The sequence below is a fragment of the Varroa jacobsoni genome, unplaced genomic scaffold (assembly GCF_002532875.2).
Source record: "Varroa jacobsoni isolate VJ856 unplaced genomic scaffold, vjacob_1.0 scaffold_727, whole genome shotgun sequence".
In the NCBI taxonomy this organism is placed as follows: domain Eukaryota; kingdom Metazoa; phylum Arthropoda; class Arachnida; order Mesostigmata; family Varroidae; genus Varroa; species Varroa jacobsoni.
The window spans coordinates 98,007-119,088 of record NW_019213629.1 but is presented as its reverse complement, the minus strand read 5'-3'; the positions used below and the strand labels follow the sequence as shown (position 1 = coordinate 119,088).

The 21,082-nt window shown below is 39.5% G+C and overlaps 1 protein-coding gene and 1 long non-coding RNA gene across 4 annotated transcripts in view; one reads left to right on the top strand and one right to left on the bottom strand.

Moving 5' to 3' along the window:
- Window positions 1-21,082, bottom strand: part of LOC111263030 (dual specificity protein phosphatase 15) — a 43,552-nt gene that overhangs the window by 16,451 nt on the left and 6,019 nt on the right. The window contains exons 2-3 of the mRNA XM_086969440.1: window positions 11,414-11,668; window positions 753-935 (exon numbers count right to left, since the gene is read on the bottom strand). Coding sequence (XP_086825566.1) covers window positions 753-935; window positions 11,414-11,434 — 204 coding nt within the window. The 5' untranslated portion in view covers window positions 11,435-11,668. The remainder of the gene's footprint in view (window positions 1-752; window positions 936-11,413; window positions 11,669-21,082) is intronic.
- Window positions 542-9,155, top strand: LOC111263031 (uncharacterized). 3 transcript variants are annotated; one of them, XR_015312136.1, is made up of 4 exons: window positions 542-596; window positions 2,275-2,358; window positions 6,782-6,965; window positions 7,494-9,155. It is a non-coding gene; the product is annotated as an uncharacterized LOC111263031 (long non-coding RNA). The 3 variants fall into 3 exon arrangements; XR_002681985.2 differs by lacking the exon at window positions 542-596 and having other exon boundaries at window positions 2,169-2,358; XR_015312137.1 differs by lacking the exon at window positions 542-596 and having other exon boundaries at window positions 2,169-2,358; window positions 7,507-9,154.

The window sequence follows — 21,082 nt, the reverse complement described above, 5'->3', positions numbered from 1 at the left end:
CATAACATGATCTTATTTCTGAATAAAGTTGCTTCTTTTCACTCTTATTATTTGATAATTTGCCGAGGAAGAAACATAGCCCTATTGCCTAAGCCCGGTTGTTTACCTCCGAGCTAAAGGTCCTTCTTTATAGCAATAGTATTACTCTCAAATAAAAGACAGAAGGGCATAAACATTCGGTGGCCATTTAAAGGGAGCACATCATAACCGTTACGGTAGCATAGCTATGAATAACAGAGAAGTCGGTGCAGTCACATCGAGCCTCAGCAATGATTCAGAGATCGGGCCACGCAGCATCATCAAATCTATCAAACTTTCCTTTTCAAACAAAGTAGAATTGAAATGCATGACATATGAAATCATTGAATACTAAATTCTACTATGGAACGTTGCTATAATAACTACTTTTTATTGACCCCCATTTTCTGTCACAATTCAAACATTATAACACTAATCTGTGAATGGACACGCGTCTGCAACGATTGTATACGATCAGAGCGGGGGCCACGAAGCACCCGTTCTTGCCAGTCAACAACTAGGCTAATCCGCTGCTCTTCGGTGGCATCAATGGTACGGTTGGCAACGTGAAGAAAATCGTACGTATAATCTTTTTGTTTCAGCGCCAATTTCGTTGAACTCTCTCGAAATAAATTGACTAATCTGCTTAACCCGCTATCGATTGCGGTGTGTAAGGAAATGTACTAGTAAAATTATTTCTGGCTTTAGAGCCCTCGTTAAATCACAATACAAACCTGCAATTGTTGTGCCTGTTGACTGCTGGTGCCCGTTGCCGAAGTGGCTGCCACAGAAGCTGAGCCTGCGGGGGGTTCCCGAGCTGTGTCGTGTATGGCAACGATGTGCGTGATATTGTTTGCCTTCAGCTGCACTTGGTCCTGTGAATCTTTCACGTTGCCCACGTATAGGCCCGGAAGGATCTGTACGTCAGTGTAATAGTCAGAAAAAAGCATGTTTGAAATAACGTGAGACTATGTTTTTATATAGCTATAAAACAATGCCAAGGCAAATTTTCAAATGCGCTCAACAAATTGTTGATCGTTTATCCCGGAATATCTGACGCAGTTCAACTTTACTATCAAGCTACGCTGGTCACTAGAGCTTACCCACTAATCCGCAACTATCCTAGTCTAGTTGAGTTATAACAGTAGCGCAGCTACTAGAAACGCCGTTGTGGACAGTATAAACTTGTACTTAAATGTGGCTCATTAAAGCTAGCGTATGGAAAAAGTTTGCCATCGAAGTAGAAGGTGTAACTTCTAGGAGAAACAATGAGCTTGCGAGATCAATGTTTACCTTAAACTTACCTTACAACCTTAAACGCTACAATGTAGGCTGTTATACCAATAGCCAAAGACTTTGTTTGCTTGACGTTTTGTAGTGCTATGAACGGTGCACTCTGTACATTGTTTTCAATGTGACTAGGTAGTTTTTACAAATGACATTTTATTGCCTATAACATACGTAGTATCGCTAAATATCTCGATGTTTTGGGTTATAAATTGAATGTCGTCTATGGTTATATATATAAACGTATAGAGATCTTAGATATAATTGCTAACTATATGTAAATACGAATCTCTTTATTTCCAATGAATGATTCAACATTTGTGAATGTTTAGTGTAATAAAGCCGTTATTAAGGGGAAAACGAACACGTTCTAATAATTGGGATCCATATTAATTTCATTTGCGAACTCGACTTACTGCGCTGCCTTATAAAAATCTGCTGGGTTATCAACTACGAACGTATCATTGCGATAGTAATAAAAAGAGGTCGTTTCATTGACTTGTTCGCGTCTACAGTTACGGACGCCATATTTGTCTCACAGCGCCCCTCCTTTTTATTTATACATATATGCGCATATAACAATTACCCTAACCGCACAAATGCGTAACTTGTTTATGTCTATGAGGTAGTGTTTACATAAAGAGAAGAGCACATTACTCAGCGTTCAGCCACTCCGAATGAAATGTTGACATAGATTTACTATATCCTCTAACCGAAAACTATCATTGTACGTAGACACCTGTGAACAGTGCTATACACGTACTCGACGTGATCTAATAATACGAACACGTCGATCTCCACGCCTGTTTTGTCGTTGTAGGGTGCGCCTAATTTGATTCATTGATGATGAACCTAACGTAAACTGTAGGACAGACTAACAGTTATTTCAACTAGTGTTTGAATAGGTTTCCCAGGGTTCATAATCTGTTGATTTTTGTTACGTTCGATGATCTCTTCTGTGTTTTATAGGTTTTCGCTCAAATTTTAAAAACGCTGAGATTGACCAGATCGGCTAAGCCTTTGATTCCGTTCTGTCACCTTATCGGTACCCAGGTAATTGAACAACACTATATAATAATGTTTTCGCATTTTTCCCTCAAAAATACCCATTGTAAATATATGTATTTGCTTTTTAATTTAACTCGTCGAAATCTATTAGTTGGCGCCAAGAAAAACACCCACACGTAGAAAGAACACTATGTTAACTATTCTTTCTTCATATGACAATTTTCGGCTAATAACTAAAAATTTAGTATATGAGCATGTACTGCATTGCAGTTCAGCTTACCAAGAGCTTTAGATTGAAACCCACAAACACTCATTACATTGACTTCTATATAAAACACAAGCTAAAAAACCACCACATTTACATTTTGGTCTTTTCCCCATAGAAATATAGAATTTAACTATAGAAAAATTGCTTGTATTGTGTGTGTATTGCACGTATACATGCATTTTCACTTAGCTCGTCGAAATTAATCGGTTGGTATAAAAAATGGGCTCTTCAAGTGATATTTTTCTCAGAAAATATTTCAAAAAGTATTTTTGCAAATAATATTCAACTGAAATGGTTGTTTTATTAGCTACTATAATTTTTTTAAAATTTCTGATAAGTAATGTTTATACGTATCAGAAATTTGCTCGAAAAAACACTCAATAGTAGCCCAACATGCGGTTTTGCTCTATTATCATGAACGTAATTGCTTTTTGACCATTTGCACATTGAAATATTTTTTATTTATTTTTCATTTATGCCTTTATTTAACCTGTCGAGATGTAGCGATTAATGTCAAGGAAATCCTCTTGAGATGGAACACTGAGCTAGGTTTTTGCCCTGTGGGACACGTTTAACGTTGAAATTGAGATTTAAGTATAGCGATTTGTATCGTTGTATCGTACGGCAAGAGCTTTTGATTGGTGTCAAGTACGATCCACCCCACATAAACCTCAATGTAAACACTCGACTTCCATTTTGTCATTGGAAGAATTGTTTCTACAAATGCTGCACTAAAATCTGCTCCATCTAAGTACCTGCAACCTTTTCACAAACATGCATAGGGCATTCCTGCATAAAAAAAAACGTTCCAAAAAGGGCAAACTATGCACAAAACGAAGGACTTGCCCAAATTACCATTACGCCTTACGGAATGGACCTTCCCCCCTCCCTCACCTGTAATTTAATTCCAAATAAAACTCTAGCAAGCCGACTAAAAAAAAAGGTCTATTTGAATTGGACAAACAAACATGGTTTTAGTAGCGTAGAGGTAGGCTAGACGGAAGCACGGCCTTCGTCCCGCGCTACGGCGTCACCTAGGCATAGGATTTTTTCATTTTTCCTACATTTACAATAAATAGTTCCATGTACTAAACTGAATATAGGTAAAATAAACTCTTCGTGATGATTTGATATGCCTCCCTCAATATAGTGACCCTGTTTCTGCTTAACAAAGTGCTACATTTACGTCTTTAAATTTCGGCTGACTACCACTCAAGCGAAAAAAAAACTGCTCCATTCGGGTTTTGGCTGTATTACGCCGAAACATCTATTTTAGCTATAAGAAGATATAATATATTTTTACTCAGCTTGTCGAGAGATATCGACTGCAACAAAGTGGTACTTTGCTTAGAAAAAAATGTTTTGATACTTCGGTTCAGCCAAAATATTTACCCATCAGCGGTTAGAACTTTTCAATTAACACGTGCCAATTAACAAAAAGTTTTGCTTGAAAGAGCCTCCAAAAAGGGATCAAATCACATTTTCACCCCACCGACACGTGGGCGAAACGAACCCCTCAATTGGTTTTTGGCCGCGTTCATGTCGAAACGTCCGTCTTATGTTAAGAAACACGTATTGCATTTCTATTTACTTCGTCGAGAGCTTTTGATTAGTGAAATTAAGAACGATTCTTCCTATAGATTTCCAAAAGACGCAGTCGGATGCCGTTTTATCAGTAAAACGAATTTTTCATTGGAGATTCTACTGAAATCGAGCCCACGTCAGTCTTAACAGCCTTTTCATAGACACGTAAAAGATTTCTGCGAGAAAAACGAGCAGTTTTCTCAAATAAACATTGCACTCTATGGGACAGAAAAACAAACTCCCCAGGGAAACAGGTGTCTTATGCGCAGCGCTTCCCAGGATGGCACTCTAGCGATCCGCCAAAAGTGAGTCCAATCCGACCACTTCGAGGGATTGACTTCAGTCTGGCGAGCAAACAAATCAAGCGATCCAAAGTTTTGGTTGTGTTTAGATAGGCAAATAAACAGATAGAAAATTATTATTTAGGGTGCGCGTGATTTATTAAGAGACGATACCATCGACTGTTTTCAAAGAAAAATTTCACGGGCAATCCACTTAATAGTTCTTAACCTCGAAACCTTTTTTTAGGCACGTATAGCTGATTGATACACCAATGTAGAGCGCTAATTCATTACAGGGTTATAATATAAAACTAGCTAAATTGTGGTACATAAGCTTCGAGATAATGTGAGTAATAAAGCTGTCAGGTCAATCGTGTCCCACTCTTACCTTTTGTTGCGCTTTTTTGAATTGTGGAGAAATCAGGACCTTATCAGCAGCCTAAGCGTTACTGCATTACAGCCTGACCGGGGTACTTAATTTATTTGTATTAAGGTTATTATTAATTAACTTCATATCATTTCAATATTGAATGCGTTACTATACCAAAGCTTTCAAGTGTTGGCCTTATATTGAACAGATTGGTGCATGCGTGAAGGTTTCGCTTAAACAATCGTATGAAGGACAAAAATAGTAGGAATAGGGACCTCAAATAATGTACAGAATAGAATGACCCATCGGCATAATAGCAGTCGGCATGTTCTGGGTGGAGATATTGGCAGGCTGATGGCAACTCCATACAATAAAGGTACTCAGCTGTGGCCTAAATTCGTTGAGCCGCTGGCATAATGATGGCCGACGATGGGACCCACTTAAAAGTATCATGCGATGACACTAGCTAAACCTAGTAATGATGTATGTAGAGGGATCATTGTATGCGGAAAACTCCGCCCGCACGTTCCGTAACATTTCGGGGCATCCTGCACGCATACCACTTCTCCTACGACAGTGAATCACTGGGCTGTGGGTAGGACGGAATAACGCCCTTCTAAAAAAAGTGGGTGATTTTTTTTTATCAAAGCTGCTTACCTGCACCTTTGTGTAATATGTGTAAAATATAACACTACATGCTGGCTATTTTACAAGCTTCCAATTCTTTCGCCAATTAGCGCCGATTTGCAAAAATATTGCCGCTAACGGTAGCGGAAAAGAAAAGCTAGATTATTATTAATATCATCGTAAGCTCCTACATCTATAATGTACTATAATAGAAAATGTGCTAAAATAATTATATTTATTTTAGAGTAAAAGATAAACAAGCTCATGCGAAACCGAAACACTGGCTAGCCCTACATGGAGTTTTAGTCCCGTTTGGGCAGAATTGATATTCATCTGATAAGCAGTACCATATCAATTTGTTTCCAAGATGTTAAAATCGATTGTAAATTCCGTAAAGCCTGGTTATTTTATACTGAACCTACCCTATTTATTTACATTAGATCGTTGCGGGCATGATCTCGCGCGCTGCTGATGGCCCGTCAAGCTGTCTGCCGCTAAAACGAAACATTTTTGAAATCGTTTTCTATATATGTTTAAGGTCTGTTTTGGTTATATCAAAATGTAAGCATTAGTAGAATAGAATTTTATATATATATATATATATATATAGAGGCGGGTGACAAAGTCGTAAGCAATTATTTTTGCTTTCTCTCTGCGTTTAGGCACTGTATTGTCATAGTCGTCACTCACGATACTGAGGTTCACTAACGCTTTTGTCACTAATTTGAGTAGGGTCATGCTTCGTTAGGGGTCTGCGGGTAACTAAGATAAATATACATGACGTAAGAGACAATTACTTCTATTTACGGTACCTGCAATTTCGTATAACCTAGTTAATGTTTTACCTAATTCAATGATCCGATGGCCGAGTATTTGGTGCTGGGGGGCGCTCTTGCACCTGATCAACGGACAGGAATAGACAGTTAAATTGGCTCTACAATTAAGCTTCTTTTTTTTTCTCTGCTGTTGCACGTTGCCAGTAGTGCTAATGGGCAGTAGCAGCCATACTAGAGGCAGTCGCCAGCAGAAAATGATAAAAAATGATAAATTCACTATAATATTAGTTCATGATTTTATTAATCTATATGACAAATGTTTAATTGGCGCATTTTTGTTCGTTCTCTCTGCAATTCCCTAACGAAGTAACATTTTAGGTACCATTATAAAAGGCAATACGTCTACGTGTGCCCTATTCGTGAGAAGGTTGCCTAATTCGCTATGCTGTGACCAAGAACACCTTCGTTAGAATATACCATTTCATTTTTTTTTAGAAACTGTACTGGCTAAATTCCGCTTAAAAACTACAGTGAAAAAACCTAAACTTTTATCGCCTTTAAGCGTTCGTGCACCTACGCTATCAACCTGTAACTGCTTCGTCGGGCTGACGTTCCTCTACCAACAAAAGTGGAATGAAGGCGGTCAACTACCTTCGTCGACCCGATTCGAGATAAGGTGACGGTTGGTCACGTAATCTGCCCCATTTTGACCCTTAGAGCTACGCGAGGGAGGAGCGTAATAGATGGTAGGTTCGGTCAAATCTGTTAAAATGCCACAATTGCCCTCTAACTAGATTTGACGCTTGATTTCAAATGACGTCCTTTTATCATAGGCACAAATATAGATTCGAAGTAGAAAGTGTTGCTATATATGATACACACAGGTTCGAGATGGGTTTATTTATTAAAATACATTATGCATAGATAGATTCGTAATCGTTTCTATCCGCTTCTTTTGTTGAAAGTCAAGTTATGATCTAATTTGGCTTTATCTTAGAAAATTAGGCTATAAGATAACTGCCTATGGATATTTTCATTATTCTCCAAATAAGGCAGTTTGGCTAGCAGCAGGCGGCAAACTTACATCCAACGAAGGTGGAGTTACGCGTAAAATAAAACTGTCCAAGGCCTTTTTTTAAATTGTCGTTTGCTTTCCAGTCGTTGTACGATGCGCCTTCGCATACGTTATCCATGTGATATACTGCATAGTAGCATATTGGCCTATGAATGTCACCAATTTTTGAAACGTAGGATCGAGCTAACGGTTTCTGTAGTGTTTCTTTTCAGAGAGCGCGACGCAGGCCAGCAGCAGCAGCCTTCTACTTGAGGATACTGCTCTTTCGCGTCTAAAGCATCACTGAGAAGTATTATCCAGTGATATAAGTAAATTTTCGAATTGAAAATCAAACCTGTAGTTATGCTCTTTTGAAGAAACACTATCAGTTTGCACCTAGCAACAGTGATGACCCAAGAGAGTCGCAGATACCTCGTACCGTTTCCTGACGGTCCAGTCCAGTGCGCTTCAGTGAAGCCCCGGTTAAGCTGGCCTCGAAAAGCTCCGTGTCAGGGTTCGGGAGGCACGCGAGGCCTAAATCGTGTGCTTGGGCACATTCTAGGCCTAATATTATAGAGCTATGCATCGAAGAGGACATGTCCCTTTTGTCGTTCAGTTATTGTATGTGCTTTTGATAGAGCCAAATGCATACAAACAAGATAGATCATTCTCTACGTTTCGTACGGTTTTCGGTCTCAGCTGCGTTTTAGTTGTCTGAACAAGCATATTATAGCATGAGGTCGTGTTAGGTAATACCACACAACGGATATGTGATGATTATACGAATAATCATCTTAGTTAGTATCCTCAAAAGTTCCCACTCATGAATAGTTTTGTATTAAAAGTATATAAAATGAAGAAGGAAAATACAATATTATGTATAATACTTACAAAGTCTTCAGTTTGAATCATCCACTTCCACGCCTCACACAATCAACTTTGACAGATGTACTATTACAAAAAAAAAAAATAAATAAAATAAAAAAAAAAATAGGCAAGACAAGGTGGTGAACACGGGATCACATTGTTGCGCATGTACCGCGTCAAAATAGAATATAGCGATCAGCTGCACATATGTATATAGCGATAATAAGCTGTGCGTTTGTGATGTGTACATAAACAAATTACACTGCATGGGCAAGTAAATTTGATCAATGCTCTTGAAGCAATGATGAAAATCAGGAACAGAATTAGCGCACAGGTGGAAAGACCGAGTGAAAAATTTTTCATGATAAGGTAGAATAAACTTGGTACATTTTATGGTGAACCCCAGGGGTGTTTATTTTCTTATTTAGTTAAGGTTATAAAACGGATGGATATATTGGCGTCTATAGAGCCTTTAAGTGGTTTCAATTTCTGCTTTATTGATTTCCATTTTTGTCAGTAAGTTAAGTAGCGATGTTATTATTGCGCTGCCCTAAATTATTTTATTAGGTAGCATGGCTGTCGGACAGCTGTTCGGTTTAGTCTACATTATTCCGTATAGACAGTCCTCAATGAAACCGAAAAAATTAATGATTCTATGACGCGTACGTACCCGCCTTCATGTCTTATCAGTTCCACTATTGCACTAAATTACTACCTGGTCATAAGAGCTTTGGGTTTTTATTAAATAAGGGAGCGGCCGATGTTGTACAAAATATTCCACAGTCTACAATGAAGTTTTTGCTAATTGTTGTACACGCGTAGTACGTTGCTTTCGGCTCCGTTATCTATAATCCATCTGTGGCCGTAGAACGACGACTATAATTTAGGGGGTTATGTATTTTCTAGGTATAGTTTATGAGCACAACAGTCGCGTGACCTCTTTCCAAATTGATAAGTATCATAATAACTTCAGAATTCACTACGAGGATCCAGGTGGCCACGTTTAATGCATAGACCTTTGGATCGAATCTAAATCCAATCTAAACACATGATACGAAGATCATGTAGCTTCCAAGACAGACAGAATTTGCTCAAATTTCACATACCGCTTTAGTAACTCGCTGCGGGATATCAATGAAAAGTAAGAACAGGATAATTTTCAATGGGATACGTTAAGCACCCGAAAGAGGGCAACAGATTTGCCATTTCAGCCGTTTTTATTATATTTAGGGCCACTGTCGATGACACAGGCTGAAAATGCTACGTCCATGCATGTAAGTAATCCTCGAATCGTTGTCAACCGTTTACCTAGCATCAGCGCGGTATCTGCAGCGTCCTTCAACGGTTCCGCGCTTTACACTCACGTTATTTTTATACTACGTTTATACGATTTTCTTAACTCTTCTAGTGCAAATGTATAGTAGTTACCCATTTCTAATGATGGCTAAACATAGCTTGCCGTTTCCATTTGGAATAAAACTGTTCCGCATTTTTTTCACTTGCATTACAGGGTAATATTAACATGCAATATTGTCATACTCCATAGGCAGCATAGTTGGGCTTCGCGTTCTGAAAATACATCGTCACCTCTGCATGTAGGGAACGTGCATTACGTGGTCGTAACGATCTGAATCGCCCACCCAATCAATCATACACAAGATGCCCTTAAACCGAGCGAGAGCGTTCTCATCCTCTAGCTGGAATCATCGGTTCATGTAAGCGAGTTTCATAAATGAAGCCCAATCTACTTGATGGTAATAATATCGTCATCCCCGCGCGCAGGACGTTTTTGGGGGGCCATGTGTTGAAGGTTTTTTGCAGGCTTGGTTTATTGCAGAACAGATTCGAGACTTCAGGCTATTTGTCCAGCTAGAGAGATGTGTATTTCCTAATAATAAGCATTTCTGCATAGTGCTTGGTGAATCCGTAAATGAACAAACCTGTCTCTTCGAGCTTGTAATGCTGCTTCGCTACGGTGTAAAGATTTACAGAATTATGAGCCCATTTGCGCGGTATGTATTATGTAACAGTTTTAACTATTCTAGAGGAATAAAGCTAGTTAAACGTGGCTATCATGGCTCGTCTCCTAGTTGCGTTATGGCAATCTATCGATCCGTTGCTCGCGCTCAATACATACACGAATATTTTGTAAACAACATCGCACCTACACAGAAATCGCATACACCAACTTAAGCGTCTGCTGGAACAACTGTCTTCGGATCCCCTTTTAAATGCTAATGACAAAAGTTGCGGGTAGTCGTTCAACTCTATGTCCGACAGGAGTTTGTTTCTTCATATCAATGACCGTGTGAGTTTTTTTGACTGCTCTACTTCGTTACGCTCAATATTTTGATCAGTTGTACAGAACAGTTTTCACACGCGTTCAGAAAAAGTAAGTTACGGACGGGCGCTTCGTGTCGTTAATTAACCCTCGCATACGATGTATTTTTATGCACAGTCATTAAACCTCGCTATCGATGACAGATATCTTCTATCAGATATAAGCTATTCAATGGCATTTTCTTCTTAAGATGCCTTAAAAAGTAACTTAGACAAATCAATATTTGGCATGCCTTCTAATCGTAGAATAAGCTCCTGATCTATTTTGTCAAAGCATCTATATTTTCATTTTCGAGAAAATTTATGCATCTGATATTGTTGAAGATACTATGCTTCCGACTACTTCGTCACACGAGACTTAAGTATCTAACAAGCGACTGTTATATATATATGCTCGTCTAGCGAAATCCTGGATCTGACTGAAGTGACACCGACTTCCGGCCAATTCATAGTTCTGTTAACGGAACATCCCGATTAACTTGGAGCAAAATATAAGAGAGACAAATCAAGAAAATAATCCCTGCGGAACTGAGTTTAACGTTCCGGGCTTCGCCTTCCGAGCCCATAGGAAATAGGAGAATTGTGAAGAAGAACCGAAATCCTCTTGTCGAAAAGGAGCTCTACCGGTTGAATATTGAGCAATACATTGCAGCCAAATCCGCGGCCACATTGGTCCACGCAACTAATCTTCAGGTGTTTTGCTATAGGCTAGCTATAATATGAGCAAATATGCTGAATGTTTGTTTGTATAAATTGCTTATCTTAACTTAATTTTTTGAAAAGTTGCACTCATCCTAATGGTGCTTTTCAACTAAAGGTTTACGAAAGTATTGCGGTCCTTCTGAAAAGCTGCTTTGTGTAGATCTAATTTAATTCGATCATCTGGCGAATCGTGATCATGTGTCTACTTATGTGGTTAGGGTATGCACTTACTTTGTTCATTCCATTCCCCATAAAGGCTGCAGGTAAGTTCAGGCTGCGGAGCGCCTAGGTCTTCCATGAACCACATCCCTTTCATGCCTTAATTCTAAAGGTGGGTTCCTTAGCAAGCCGGACCCTGTGTTCCGACTTCAGTCTCCTGATATTGACGGTACGCGCAAATCGACCCTAATCTCTCAGACACATCCGTCAATCTACTCGAAGTGGACCGCATCACAACTGTTTTTGTGTATATATGGTTGATGTATCCTAAAAAAAGAATAACAAATAATATATATATAACATCGACAAACATAATAACAAATTACCCAAATAAACGAATACCGAATATAATTATTACATACTTTAAAATGATGTTCATGTTATAATCATTGTTATAAATGTTTTTAATGTGTGCTGACAAGTACTAATAAGCAAGCAATGGTGAGGCACGCGAACCTCTCGCATGTAGATATTCGTACTTGGCGAATCATTGAACTTATGCAAGTTTTCTCCATAGAAAACTAGGTTCCCGTAGCATATTCACGTAGAATACGCACGATAAGTTTGACTGTCTGGTGGAACGCTTGAAAAATGGCTATTCCGTACAGCAGTATTTATAGGGCATTCCTATGGGAAAATGGGCATCTTTTCCAAGAGATGCCCCAAGCTCGCACTCTTCTTTCAAATAAACATATTTCGCATCGAAACTTCGGGGAAGTGAAAAATAATGTATATATAAGTTCAGGCGATGGCCTAAAAGCCAGGAACGGTAATCAATTCAACATTATCACCACGACACAGCAAAGAACGAGCCCTGTCACACGAGAATTATAGCAGACGGCTGCTAAAAATGAGAAACCTTAGGAAAATGTCACAAAATTAACAAGTAAAAGCTCATCGTTCGAAGCGGCATGAGATTGGCACATATCGTCGGATGTTACTAAGTTACGTCGGTAAAAAAAATTCAAATTTTTTAAACGGGGTTCTTGTCTGTGTTTCGGCAGTTTAAAAGCAGTAGCGAAAATTCTTTCATTGAACATTTGCCTAAAGAAAAAAACTTCGAGGCTCAATCATAGGCATGCGTTTGGATATTATACTTTGTGCGCAGGCAAAAATAGGGGCAACTGTCATGCCCAGTTTTTGTTATTAAAATACCTAATAGGAATTCTCTTCTCGGCTGACTGACTCACAGTGGTTCTCGGACGTACCCCTAAGTTAGAGAGTATTGATAAGTATACCTATGACTGCTTTGAGCGAACATCGCGGTACTTGACTAACGGTATTGCTAACGAAGAGACGACCAGCCATGTTGTTTGGGGTTGACGTGTCTAAGACCTGAGGCCAATAGAAAGTCGGTCGTCTGAAGAAGAGGGTGAAGCCGCGTTCTAAGCAGACCATGTCATAGACAGACTGCTTTCGACCAAGCGTATTTTCTCAATTATGTGTTTACAACCCATACCGAAAGCAAACGGGTATTCAGTCATCTGATTTTCTTTTTGTCCAACAACATATTATAGTCCCATGAAAAAGCTCCTTATCCGACTTAGCCTGTTGACATCATAATATTAGGGTGCACGCATTACCTTTTACAATGAAACGATAAAAGTATCGATTTGCACTTGAGCCTACTATAACTTGAGACGTACGAATTTACAAGTTGATTTTTCAAACTATTACTTTTTATAAAACTTATAAACTATTACTGCTTATAAAATCAACGCGTATATAACATCTACATACTGTGAATTCTGATAAGAGTCGTCATTTTCCGCTGTCGGGATAAATATGTACCGAATGTCGTTTATTCTGTTCCACTAAGCCTTATCATGAGCCCAACAAATCCCTGTTTTCGCAGTTGGCCCATCCTTACTTCAGCCTGTTTCCGTCTAACTTTAGGGCTTCGCTAAATTTTCGTTGAACAACATTCAGTGGATCAGTTCGCTGAACGGCGAGTTCCATGCAGAAATTGTGGGATTCCTTTTGTTTAGTAAGTTTTAAGGATTTTTATTTAGCTTGCAAGTTAAGATGTGTTTAAAATGAGGAAGAATAAAGATTTGTCGTAGTAATCGAACGAGTCGTGTGTGTGTGTATGTGCATGTCGTGTTTAATTCTTATTAAGCGTATACCTGGACAACCAATAGTGAGAAGATTATAATCTTCAGCATACACATAGCTATCGATATGAATTTAGCAAACCGTCAGGACATTAGCATTCACAGCATACTGATACACAAAATCAACTAATTCACTCTACCATATTTGAATAACCCATAATATTCAGTATGCAGGCCTAGAATGTGGCCTAAAAGCCAGCCTAGTTGGTCGGCTCCACCGCTCGGTTGAAGCGTACCACTTTTGTGTCTGGCCCAAAAAATAATTCGAAATAGAAGAACATAATAACGTTATTCATCCATTCCAAAGCGAAATATATACACAATCTAGCATTTTCAAGACGTACACAAGTCAAAAATTAACACAGTCCGGATTGCTGGCCTTGTCCAACTAAATCTGATTTTTTAGAGCAGTTGAAATGTTTATTAATTATTGTTGCATTTTATCAAACGTTTGTTAGGTTACACAAAAGCGAATTAACGGTAGCTTCGGCTATTCTAGAATAATATATTATACGACAAATCGAAAAAAACGTTTTTTCCCTTATAAAAGTCGTTCATTGAGTTATACTACGTTACCATCCTAGGTAATATACCGGCTACGATCAGATGGGGCTATATGGGTCACTGCGTTTGGGCGATATATTTGACCGCACACCGTCGATTTCTAATTTGACAGAGAAGATTAAGGGATTAGCTTGCTTCAGGAAACAGCTCAATTTCGTAGCAATGTGAAGGTGTATATCGTACGTGCTTTCTATCCTTTTCATCCTACGTAAGTAAATATAATAATATAGAAATGTACGTTCTCATTCTGCTTGGGCTAATTTGTGTTCAGCAATAGCAACAATCATTTTCATGATGTTGGCCATTGATATGCTCAGCTTTCCGGTGCCAAATCCATGTTCGCAACAATCTCTCAGAGCTGCGGCCGTCATTCTCGTTGGCGTGTTGATTTGTTGTCTCCATGGTGACCAAGCGATCTCTTCTCTCGGTTGATCATAGACACCTTTAAATGAATCGCGTACTTTCATGTCTTGACGCAGATGATGTTTATGTGTTTTTCAGCATTTTTACATATTATTGCCCATAGTAACTAGGAAACAGGTTCGGACAGAAGGATTTGTTCAAAAAAGAAAGCAATATCTGTTAATGCAACAAATGAGTGTCACTTTTCTGAGGAGTGACGATCCGGTTTACAGGCCCGCTTACGTGAAGGCCAAGTGTGTCGTGTTTAGAAGATTTTTTCTTCTACCTAACTCATTTTAATTTAACTCACTCTCAGAGAAATCAAAAGCCGGCGAAGTTTATAGGCGGTGGGAACATCTTACGAATTCTGACTTCGTCTGTTTGAAAGCAAATATAATAATCGAAAGATTTTTGACTTTAGCGTTTTTTAAAGATTGCGCTCGCTTTGCTTCACAAATCATCAGTAAATAGAAAAAAAAAAGGTGCTAGTATTTGAGAGATGAAAATCAAGGTATCCTACTATGAGCTTTGAGATTAAAATTTGCAGGAATCGAGAGATGGAAAGACTCCGCTGACAATTTCCTGGCCAGTAGTGCCTGAACCGTTTTAGTTTCCAAACGATGGAACTAAAAGCTGTATATATATATATCTTTTACTGACTAATTCTATTCTGAATAATATGACTGACCCACATTTTACAATGCAAAACAACTTCACTGATAAGTAGAAGCACATGTGCCACGTTCGTGTATTATAGTATAACTACGAATTATATCCAAACGTATGACTGGCTACGGCATTGCTTGCAATACGTTGACATAATAGCTACGGTACCACTGATGGATTGCGCCATCTCATCATTATATTGTTGAATTCAATCATACGAGTACAATATAAAAAACATTTGCTCGCCTCAGAATGCAGTAATCTATCAATAAGCCATTTAAACACAAAACAAATGACTGTCAGAGGCTTCCGCGGGTTGCTTTAAACATAGAAGCGAGAGGATGCAGCTGTCAGCTACAGCCAAAGTCTAGCCAAAGGTCCCTCTTCAATCAAGTCGAGCAGAACGGATTCAGAATATGATCAAACATCATAGTCACATATAGGTATATATTCTAGGGTAACATGTAGTTATTTCCAAAGTAGCCTCCCGGCAGACTATACATTCTAAATACATCCTGTCCTTGTGTGAATATGCCCAGAAAATACCGTATGTTAAAGCTGCCCAAAGCAAGACGTTTTGCGTACGTTGGATCAACCTATTAGCTAATTATAAGCTTTTCGCTACCAGGTCTTTCAGCGGTAAGAAACATTTTGATACTAGCAGACTTGTAGTATCGTTGGGGTCGCGAATGACTTTCTGTTGAGTTCAGAAATAAGCCATAAGCTTCCGGAATTTTAAAAATACCCCAAATTAATTTTAATCGTATCTACTAATACGAAGATGGCCTGCTCAGTTAAACAGTACAAAAACGTACTGAATATGTATTAGGGGGTGCAAAATAATAGTTCATAAAATTACAAAGTGAAGAATTTAAAAAAGTATCTTTGGAGCGGTTCGAGAATACTAATCAGAGAGCTACGGTTATCAAACGACACTTGGTTTAGAAGAAAATGAAGGATTAACATTCCTTTTAGAAGTATTCTTCAGTAAGCTACTGATGGACATAATTTGGTATAGGACAATGTAACGGCATCGAATTTGCCCAAATAGTAAATAAACGTAGGTAGTATATGTAAGGTTTGTTTACTCAAAAAATGAATGATTCGCAATAGGTTATTTCGAACTAGAAAAATATGTCTATATACTATCGAGGATTACCGTTCTTAAGAAGTACCTCTCAGAACCTTTATCGTAGTCCTTGCAGTCCTTACCATCACATTTATATTTAGTAGCATGCTCTGTATGCATAATTCGCTATGCATATATTTCTATAAAGTTATCCAGACACAAGCTGCTCCTTCCAATAAACCCCTTTCAACTAGTAGATCCAAACCTACAGCGCCTTTTCACTCTCCAAAGAAGGCTATTGGCAGTCTTTCCAATAAAAGACGTGAAACTGAGTCGCATGGACTTGAACTTGATTGGAAACGAGGCGTCTCTTTATTACCAGTGTAGCGTGATCATATCCCATAGTCCCTGTCGCGCTATCTGACCGTGCAGGAACGAAAAAGAACACGATAAGGCGGTGTCCGTTTGATTCGAGAATAGCGCGAGCCTCCTTGTCTAGGATAGGAAACCAGCTAAATGCCGCCCGCCATGAGATTCAACACTCGATTGATGGATAAAGCATCTTCAAACGTCACGTCAGCAATTTGCCGTACATGCCAACAATTCTATGTACGGGGTATCTACATTGGATATATTGCTACTCTCAATAAATAGTATTATGTGTCTGTGTAATGCTTCAAACGTGGTTGGCTGCTTAACCATACTTCAGAATTTTTGGTAGCAGAAAGAAAGAATTGAGCGACTACGTTACGTAGACTGCACTTTACAGTTTCACGAGTAGTTAATGTTTAGACAGAGGAAGGTTCGACAACAGGGAACAACAAGAGGTGATAAAATGGGAAAATCCGAAATTTTTGCCTCATGGACAGCTTAAACTCACCTGGCAGGGTTTTCTTCTTAAATAGTCTGGCTGATTCAGTATAACTGGGCCAAATAAATACGCCGGTCAATTAGTTGATTCGTAAAAAGCAATTTCCATTAGTTTAGGCCCTTGGTGTCCTCTAAACGTTAAGAAGGTCTAGTTGTGCTCTGAGCCTTGGCTGGAAATACCCAGTCCGATATCTGGGTCATATTGACGTACCGACACTTTCTTTATCAGTGACAATTTCGAATAAAGATCGATCATCGACGCTCGATATCGGGCGGAAGATTAAGATGCACCGTTTAATTCCTTGTTGGAAGTACCCACCCTCCAAGTATCCACGTAAATCTTCAGGTGGTTCACGGTGCTTTTGTGGCTTCAGCCCCTATTTTAGACCGATTCGCGAGTTGCTTGTCTGCTGTCTTCCTTCAAAGGTGCCTTCAGATGGTCGCCATCAAGATCAGACGTCGGGTTGAGCGCGGAGCATTCTATAAATCCGGACACAGTTTTCAAACTTTACAAACAATTTTTGAGCAGTCCTTTCAAGCTTCCTACCATACACCGGGCACATGTCTCGAACTGTGACGGTATCGGTTTAGCCGTGATAGATTAGTGAGTGACGTATTTGCCCGCTAATCTCAGGGATACGTTATGGCTTAGGTTCGAACTCGGGCATAGGCAGGCGGATAGACAGGCTTCGTCCCGTACTGGAAGCCAGCCGTCTGTCTGATAGAACGGCTAATGGCGATACCGGGCGCAAAAAAAAAGGTAAGCCGGACCCGAAAAAAGAGAAGGGTTTTAGCCTTAACGAAATACATAGTACAGAAACTACCAAAAGTGCACTTTTTTCTAGCCTAGTGTATCTACAATTATTTCGAATTGAAATTAACACGACACCGTTACACGCCGGTAGAGCAGGACGAGCGCTTTTAAGCAGTGTATCAGAGGAAGACAACAAGTGCCCAAAAAGAGAGGTTCTAAAAGCGCGGGAATCTGCTTTTCAGCCTACTACATCAGTATACTATTTTTAATCGAAAGATGAAGGCGAGACAAAAAACAAACATATATAAATAAATTTCGTTTATTCAGATAGGCTGTGTAGTACCTGTCGTTGGTAGGACTTAAAGCAACGATGTCTGGCCCTCCGTATATATATACATACACATACTAGAGGAGGCATTTACATTCAATCCAACCTTATAAAACTGTTTGTCATCAGCTAATTTGCTATGTTCAGTACTATAAGAAAGCCACTTATTTCTAGAATATAATGGCGGGAAACAGTGCGTCGTCTTTGCCATCTGAAAATACGCCATTATGCATTGTTCTCACACCGGACGAACGCCCCCATTAAGCTTCAATTTTTTTTGCTGAAAATTAAGGGTTAGAATAAATAACAAAATATCAGTTGCCGATTGGGGAGATCCCAATAAACTCAGCGCAGCTACTGCCGAAAAGTGGATTTGCGAATGAAAAAAGACATATTTTGAAATGGGCTATTATGTTCCGAATCGCGATGGCTGACGGTTATCCTGGATGCACATGACCGTCGGGCATGATGCTTCTAAGGAACAGCAAAAAGGATTTGCTGAAATATGTGTTTTTATTTAGATCTAGTTGCAGCAACAACTCACAAGAAAAATCTGGATTCCTATGCCGCATCCTGCATATATTCACATAGGGTAAAATAAACAGAAATTTATACTGGTTGAACTGTTGCATGCTCGCCAGCCATTGTATTATAGCAATAATAATAATAATAAAATAAGGCTGAGTTGAAATCACGAGTTGGTATGTAGGTTAGCGCGCAAATGTGTTTTTTTTTCCATTCGCTCGAAATTTTTTTTTTCATTGTTGTTTACCTGTCATCTGGTGACATACCCGAATTTTGGTGACTGTCCAATGTCGGCTGAATTGCACTTTTCTAGGTAGGTGCTATGGTATGTTTATTATTTTTATTTCAGCTAATATTTTTTTAAAATTTGTCTTAAAGACGGTGTTACCTAGTGTATTCAACAAACAGTTGACGTGACTTAACACAATTGTCCGATACCACCAACAATGGTAAGCAAATACGTTGGAAAAATGACGAGACGTATTTCTTCCGTTGTATCCAATAAATTTCATTAGTCAAATATTAAGCACTAAGGATTAGAAAGATGTGCGGCAGCAAACTGACATATTGGCTTCCCAAATGAAATTATTGATGATTACGATAATAGGTGTCTCCTCAACATACTATCTCAACTTATTATTTTTTAACAAACACTAACCTTCTTCAAGTGTGTCTTTTGCAAGTGCTATTTCATCAAATCAGGCCTAAACGCAAGCAGAACCGTTCAGTATAGTCTAAATATTCTGTCCGTGGGCGTCTTGTACGATTTTAAGATTACCGGACACAAGCACATCCTGCTAACGCGGACGCAACCATTTTGCTTGTGGGCGTGTGTTCTGCGCAATTGAAGTCCGATTTTCGCCTTCCCTCAACGGCGAATTCGCAGATCCTTTCCTACAGGCCGGTACACATGGCAGCCGCCTACGTATTCACATGCTCTCATCCATAGCCCCCGCTTCAAAATACTACGTCCACAGCCGATGAAAAATTGGACGGTTTTGGCAGAGATGGTCATCATCTCATTAGACTGGTCTGACAGGAATGTGTTTTTTATTGAAAATGAATTCATAAATCTTCTATTCTTTCTGCAACACCCGTACTGCCTCCACCCGCCAGAACCTGATTATTTGACTCGCCATAATTAGTGCACTGGACGTAGCATTTCTCATGGTGGACATATGACCTGGCAGATTCGCATCACGGCCTTCAAGCCTACAGAACTGGAGCCTGAACCATTAACTTCTTGTGTTGTCTTGGCAATCGCAATTTTTATTTGTAGACTACGCGTGTTATGCCTTACACTAGACACTGGCAGACGTATAGGTGAGCTGTCGCGAGCGGGTATGGGGTTTCCCCGGCTCCTCCGGCTTGGACCACTCCAGTTAGCTCTGGATGCCGTAACACAGTTCACAATATGTAACAAATTTCGCGGTTTTTTGGCCATTGATGAACTGATAAAACCCCAGCTCATCCAGTGGCGCTCGTTCAGCACAAACAAATCGTTAGTCTCCTCGTTCCCAATGTAGCAACAACAAAACCGATATGGCAAGCAGGCTTTTGTCCGAGAAGAACTTTCGTGTGCACAACTTTTCCCAGGTTTCCCTCGCACCGACCTTGAAAGCGAATTAAGCGTGGGCCGTCCTCTGCAAAAATCGACGCGCCCGCCCCGCATTTTTGTTCCTTCGTGCGCCGCTCTGACCCTTTAGCCAATAGCTTCCTCTCGTCGCATAGCTTTGACGGCAATTCCTAATCAGCTAGCTTTTCCAGCAACTTTTTTGCGACTTCGGCCATATCGCCAGCACTACTACCACTGCCATTAAAAGGCAACGGTCACTGGCTAGCAATGGCAGGCTCTTCGTAGCCACTCGCTTTTGTCCTGTATAGCTGTGGACGTATAGGCCTTTAAATATTGATGGTATAATGTCAACAAAAGGTAAATGTAAGCAGGCGCGAACAATATTTAGCCGGCCTTAAACGCGCAGGAAGGGATCGCTAGGAAATCCAGACTCGCACTCGGTAAGCGTAGTCCAGTTGTAACGATGCTAACATTATATAATATATGTTATGTTTGGTCGAGCCGATAGGTCTTTGTATTCCTTGTGCGTTGTATGTGACACAACTTAAGATACCGCTCTAAAAATGGAACATTTTTTTTTCTCTCTTTTTGAAACTCGATGAAGTTATGCAAAGTTAATTATTATAGCTTTTGGTAAGTAAACTATTTCACGAAGCCGACGAAAACTACTCGATTTGCCCTACAGGAAATTTCTTGGCTGGCTGGCTGGATTCTTAGTAGTTTTCCCCTTTGAAATATCAGCACCCCACCGTTTGCTTTGACAGTTTCCTTGTTTCTTCCGAATAGAACATGCAACCTTGGTAGCGGGATTTA